We start from the raw sequence: 7,167 nt of genomic DNA on the forward strand, positions 1-7,167 counted from the left end.
TTATACACGGTTTATTGCAAGCAGTGTGAAAATCATACACAAAGTTCTTTTATTGGAGCAAAAATAGAATTAATATAAAACATGGCATGTGCATATTGACCTCAAGGGGGAGCCGTTGGGCTTACTGTTAACTTTGAAAATCTCTTCACCTTCTTTTTTGAAAAGAGTCAAAACATTTTTCCAGAGCTATAGTATAATAGTATAAAGTTCTCGAGTACAAAACACAAAAAAACAAACTGAAAAGGCTGATCCAAAATAAAAGCTCTTAACATGTTTCAGTGCTGTAAGAAGCATAACAACCAATAGAGTCACGTTACTATAATCTTTGTATCTAGTTGAACAAGGTATTACGTTCTTATTACATCTTGTTGTGTATCCATCTCAGCCTCTTCAGGTATTTTCTCATAACCTCTCATAGTTCTAAACCCTGACATCCTCCTCCTTCTTTTCACCAAGAAAACTGCCACTATGGCCACCAGCAGTATCATACCGATCACCCCAAAAGCTACACCTGCCTTTTCGCCACTAGACATCTGATTCAGTTTAGGATGAAGATTTTGAATAAATTCCTCGATTTCTTCTGGTTTGGCAAGTTTCCACGTCTTGGTCTGACCCACTCTCACCCAGCTGTTTTCTCCTTCAGTCATCACCATCACTGTGTTGGTGGCTTGCACGCTGATAAGTGGAGGTTTGGTGAACGGAGGCAGATCGATGGGATTCAGCTCCCCACCTGTGAACAGTCCAGACTGAACACAGTAGAGGATTTCACAACCATCACTGATTGCAGCAAGGTGCTGACTAAACTTGGGAGGGCACCTGTGTTGATTCCTTGCGAGTGGGTTGGTTGACTGACAGCTGAAGAGACCTCCGAATGGTACTGAGAATCTGGTACCTGCCTCATAGTCATTACTCACACAGATCACCTCACCATCTGAGAGGAACTTTAGTGGAATAAAGTTTGGAGGACAGCTTTTGCTTTTCGTGAGGGGGTTTGGGAGATTGGGGTTGTAAATACCTCCAAACAGATACCCTGAATTTTCTGGAGCCCTTCCATTTACGGAGCACCAGTAGGTGTTGATGCGAGCAGAGCGAACATAGGTGTTGTCCCGACACCAATGATCATAACAAGTTGACATGTCAAAAAACCCACAATCATAGCTACTTGTATAACATTCATTCTTTGTTTCAGTGACATGTCTCACCTCTGATCTGAGTAAAGTTGGTAAATAAGGTGGACGACAGGAGAAGGCACCTGTATCTGGGTTTTTCTGGGCCAGGGCATCACAAAGTCGATCTGCATCTGAGCTGAGTTTTACACACTCTTGGTAGACACCACCAAAACTAAGATTTGTAGCTGGACCTTCACAGGAATTATCATCCATGTTAGCCTGGAAGTTGAAGTTCTTGGAGTTGACATCAACGCATCCGGGGCGAGTATTGATCTTGTAGTAGCGCTCTACAGCCTGACTGACTTTAAGAGCAACTTTTCTAATCGTAGGGTGTGGCAGATCAGTGAGAGTGTTGGTGTTTATGAAATAGTGCAGAGGAAATCCTGAGCGATCGATGGCAACGAGGTTGTTTCTGGTACTTTCCTGCCACTTCTGCAGAGTGATACCAGGATAAAAGGGTGCACCTCCGTGGCTTTGAATGAGGGAGTACTGAATATTGGATTGATATGTATGAAGTGATGAGCTCTGTTGGGCACTTTGACTGCTAATGTCAAACTTCAGCTTATCAAAGAAGTTTAATCCAGCCTGTGCTTTCACAGAAGAACTTTCTGACTCACTGTCTGACACATATGAGGAACGGAGATAGTCCTCCTGCACCAAAGCCGCTCCAGCATCCACGGTAGTGATGACATGAGTCCCATAGTCCAGCACCATCATCTCTGAGAGATAGTCTGCATTTTTAGTCTGGTTGTTTTCAATTGCTTCAGCGATGTCTCTGACTTGCTGAACGAATCGTGTGTCCAGAGTGAAGCCTGGATAAGTCTTAACTGTGTAGAGGAAGTTACGAACCTTTGAAAGAAAGGAATATATTATCATTAACTGTTAACAATGCTGTTTTCCTAATATTTATATATGCTTCCTTTTCTTTCTTTGCTCTAGTTAAAAATCATTTTATAACATTTGCCTTTCGACTGTGGTTAAAATAATTTCTTTCAATTATCTTTTTTAAGCTATTCTCTTATTTGAGAGGGATCTTCACGCTAACTTAAGTAGTTTTGTAGTGTCTATAATATATACTGCATTAGATAGACGTGTAAAGTAACTTGTTGCATTAACTGAATTTAGGAAATTTATTAGAGAGTAGTATTTATTTTTATAAATGAAACAATATTTTCATGTGGAAAGATTACAATCTCAGCTGTGTCTGTTTTTTCTTTCATTTTATACACTTAAAACACAAATCAGTAAAAACTTACCTGCACTCTGGCTGTGGTTGAAGAGTCTCTGACCTGATGGGTTTTCATTCTCTTGTTCTCACTAGAAAATTTGCCATTCAGCAGCTTGAGGAATGACATGTCTGCATTAATGCTTTCAGACGTCGAGCTTTTCTGCTCAAGCCAGGACCTGATGATCTCTGAGCTGGTTTCCACACCTGTCTCTTTGTGAGGGATGACAAAAACTTCATCTGGGATAAGGTAGAGCCCGTCCTCAGTGGTCTGACACTGGAAGTAGCTGAGGTTCATGACTCGACCCATGTCCATGTTTCGCAGATTGTCCCAGCCTCCACCTGGCAGCACCTCCAGTGCTGTGATGGAGAGGTTGGTAGAAGCACGGCATTGTCTGAGCCAGTTTGTTGGACGGCTTACAGGTACTGAAGAGCAGACATGAAGGAAAGAGAAAACCAGGAAGGTCGCTGTTGTTTCCATCCTGACTGTGTCACAAGTGAGTGCTGGCACCACTGAATATAAAGCTTAAGCCACATCCCTCCTACTCTTAGGCAGCTTATCATATGACAAGAAAAAAAAATCATGTGACAGAAAAGGCCATTTTCAGAAACTTGCATTTCTAAGTCTGTATTTTTTTTTCTCATTAGATTAGTACAAGTTTAATCTAACATGATCTAACACGATGCAAAAGTATTTGCATCCTTTTTTTCACATATTTTTCCACATTTACATGTTTCAGAAAATCAACCACATTTTAACATAAAATGATCACCCAGAATAAATTCAAAAGGCAGTTGTTCTAATGACGAGTTGATTAATCAACAGAAAGTCATCCAAACCTACCCAGGAGGTCAAATAGGAATCCAGAAAAATAACTAAAAAACTACAGGTTTTACTTGCTAGTTAAGGTTAGAGTTCCTAATTGTCAGATTGTCAGTCAGAAAAAAAATGGGCAAAAATTGCATCCATGAGAAAGTTCCAAGGACCACTGCTTGTCTCACCTTTGCCAAAATAACATCTTGATGATCCCTAAAACTTTTGGGAAAATATCTTGTAGACTAATGAGAGAATTTTCACTTTGTGGAAGGCTTGAGTCCCATTACATGTGGCATAAAAACAAGTGCATTATTTCATAAAAAGAACATCGTACATACAGTCAAACATGGTGGTGGCAGTGTGATGGTTTAGGGTTACTGCTCCAGGACCTGGACAGCCCAGTATCACAGCAAAATGCGTACCATGATACATGCCGGTCCTCCGTGTCTATTTCACGTTTTAACTCTCCAAAACATGAAATGAAGTTGCATTACTGCATGCAGAAATAGCATTACCGGCACGGGGAGTTAATATTTAAAGCCACGAAGTCGGTGATGAGCAAAAAAGTATTAAATCTATTCCAGGGTCCTTAATTGCCAGAAATAATTAAACCAGGCGGCTAATATGTATATACTAGTGCTGTTCTACAAAGCACTGTAGCCCTTTGGACCTAGAGCTACTCCAAAACACGTAGTAAGTAAATGGGACCTCCAAGACGTTTTGTAAAAATACAAATTTAAAAAAATTAAAAAGTCATAATTTTCTCTTTTGTCACACCACCAAAAGTACACAGTAACCTCAACGAGGTTTTAATTTCTCTTCCCCATTGGGGAGAGAAATTGAAACTTAACACCAATCGACCAGAACAAGGTAAACTTGTTTTGTTTTTTTCACATTTAAAGGAACCAAAAGTGAATATAAAAAGAAAATGTGGCTTGCACTGGGCAAAAATGGCATCCTGGGCACATGAGTACACGTGACTGGAAATTTCTGAGAACTTTTGAGTCTCTTCCCAGAAGTCAAACACAAGCTCCAATTTTTGGCAAACTCTAAAATAAGAAAAGAAAAATCTCCAGGACTTACGCTGTCCTTTGCATAATAGATTTAAATTACATTACACACCTTATTTTCACAAATGCTCACGTTGCCTTGGTGACAATGTTGTGCTGCAGAGCCGTGTGTTAAACAAAGCAAAGAATTTGTGTTGCAAAGTTTTTATCATTGAATGACTCAATGAATCATTGCAGCCCTAAAATATATTATTAGTACTTGAGAGTAATATTATATTTATATTATATTAATATAGCAGAAGGTCCAGTTACCTATGCAATTGTCCTTCGAGCAGCTACAAATGTAATATTAGTACAGGAGAATACACCACTTGCTACCTTATCATGGTGGTGGGGTTTGTGTAGCCCAAGGATCCTGGGTGACGGACCAGACAAAGAGTGTTTCAAATGTGAAATCTAGGGAATGGTTCACCCTGCACGGGATAGGGGCACAGGCCGAAGAGGGGACATGGGCCCAGCCTCCTGTAGGTCCACCACCTACAGGAGGTGCCACAGGGGTCGGGGCTGTGTGTGCTGGGCGGCACTCAGGTGCAGAGGCCAAGGTGCACTGATCCCCACGAACCATCTTCAAATCTCACCTCTGGCAGAACTGTGACAGCATTCTGAGGAGAACAGGGCAGTTTTCTCCGTTCTGCCACCCTACCCCAGTTTGATGGTGGCTGTGGTGCTGGGCCTTGTGGACTTGAGCTGGACAGTAGTGTGTGGTGTGATTTGGCCTGGCTTACCAAACTGGTAACATTCACCCCTAGCCTGTGAGGTTGCCCTTTTAGTCTGCTGACGATCTCCCACCACTGGGCGTGGGTGTAGGGCCCATCAGGTCGGCCTGAAGAATCTCCCCCTGGGCAACCTGTAGAAATTATTGATGACACTGATGAGGAGAATGCATGCTTTTTGGTACACATTAGGTCTGATAATGACTGCACTGAGGGAAATGGCTCATGCAGCTGCCAATTAATGACATATCTGTTAATTTATGACTGACACAGGTGGAAACATCACTGTACCGTCATAGCAGACATACACATGCATGGTGTAATAATGTGACTGCTGTTCAGCAACATCAAACTACTCCGCCAAACCCTTTTACTCCCAACATAAGTTTACCTACTTTCACTCTGGCTATAGAATATATATTCCACTGCAACCCAATATACAGATGTGTCAGTGCTCACTTTATGAGCAAATACTATGCATGGCCTCCTTAGTTATTGTTCTTGGTGATTTTAACCAAGGACACCTCAGTTAAACTAAGCCACAGTTAACCACAGAAGACAACAATGTGGATCACTCTTAAACAACGTTAAGTAATGCCTACAATCCAGTAGCTGCATTAGGATTCTCAGGCAATTTTATGGTTCACTTGATCATTGTTTACAGGAAGAAACAAAAATTTTCAAAGCCTGTATGGAAAACACCTGGTCAGTGTGGACTAAAGATGCTGCAGGCATCTCTGGATGGCGCTGACTGCAATGTTTTCCGGACTGCTATGAAAAGTTTTGATGAGTATAAAGAGTCTGTAATGTCCTACATCAGCTTCTTTGAGGACAGCTGAATATCATCACACACTAGGGTGAGTTAATAACAACAAGCCCTGGTTCACATCTAAACTAAGGAGGCTAAAGCTGGAAAAGCAGGAAGCATTTTAGAGTTGCGACAAAGCCAATTTCAACGCATCAAAAAACAGGTTTAGCAAGGACGAGAGAGAGGCTAAACGGCTGTACTCTGAAACTATAACACCACTTCTCAGCTCATGGCTTTGCTTCTTTTTGGAAAGGGCTCAGGCAATTACATATAGCTACATATATATTGCATATAGTTGGTTTTGTGGTCACTGTCAGCCGGCCTGCAGTGAGCTCTGTTGTCAGAAGTGTACAAAGTATGTGCTATAACTGCTCTGTGGGCCACTCTTGCTTGTTCTGATGTTGGTCTGTCAGCCAGCTTTAAAGGAGAGTGAAGTTAAAGTACACAAAGAGCTGAAGAGCTCTTTGTATGTTATAACTGATAAACAGCTGAAAAACTATGAAAATTGTCCACTGCAGCCATTGACTCTACTTTTAATAGTCTATTGCCCAGTCTTTTTTCATGATTCTCATGTTCCTGGTGAACTGCGCTACCAACCCCTTGTCTTTTCCATTCGGCTTGTCCACTAATCAACATTTGGCAGTCGCTTACATCACCTGCTTCCAGCAGCGCGCAGTCAGGATCTTGGTGGACTGCACGGGACCATGCAAACTAACCAGTTTATTCTATAGCTTAGTTTGTTTTGCAGGATGTTCCACAAAATGAAAATACATAATTTATTTAAAAAACAATACAAATTCAATGTGTGATTAAAATTATTACATGTAAGCTTTAAATTTTCAGTTTATAAAGCATCACTATAAAGTGTCATTGAGCAGTCCTTGTCTTTAAATCTAGTCTTCAGGAACTCATGGAAGACCTCATCCACCCCAGGGGCACTGCTACCAAGAAGTTGTTGAATTCCTCAGTGATGTCGCCCCTGGTGATTCAACCCCCCTCATACCCAGACTCTGCTTCCTCTAGGGAAGATGTGCCAGTGGGATTGAGGAGGTCCTCAAAATATTTCTTCCACTTCCTGACAATGTCCTCAGTCAAAGTCAGCCTAGCTCCACCCGCACTCTACATGGTGCAGGTAGACCACAGCTTTACCCTCATTAGTCGCTTGATGGTTTGCCAGAATCTCTTTGAGGCAGTCCAAAAGTCTTTCTGTGGCCTCTCCGAACTCCTCCGACACATGTGTTTTTGCTTCAGCCACTGCCTGAGCTTTGTTACCACCATGACAGGGACCAACCACCTTGCAGCAAAGGGCAGGAGCTTCAGCAATGGAAGGGCTGAATATGGTCCACTCGGACTCAATGTTCCCTG

The 7,167-nt window shown here is 41.8% G+C and overlaps 1 protein-coding gene across 1 annotated transcript; it reads right to left on the bottom strand.

Annotated features, from left to right (window-relative positions):
* On the bottom strand, positions 1-2,900 carry LOC120733481 (macrophage-expressed gene 1 protein-like). Its single transcript, XM_040031724.1, has 2 exons — positions 2,426-2,900; positions 1-2,018 (listed from the first exon to the last, which is right to left on the bottom strand). Exons 1-2 carry the CDS (start codon positions 2,873-2,875, stop codon positions 348-350), a joined length of 2,121 nt encoding a protein of 706 aa, XP_039887658.1. The 5' UTR covers positions 2,876-2,900; the 3' UTR covers positions 1-347.
* Positions 2,901-7,167: the final 4,267 nt, after the last annotated feature.

Source organism: Simochromis diagramma, unplaced genomic scaffold (genome assembly GCF_900408965.1).
Source record: "Simochromis diagramma unplaced genomic scaffold, fSimDia1.1 OVJJ01000284.1, whole genome shotgun sequence".
Taxonomy (NCBI): domain Eukaryota; kingdom Metazoa; phylum Chordata; class Actinopteri; order Cichliformes; family Cichlidae; genus Simochromis; species Simochromis diagramma.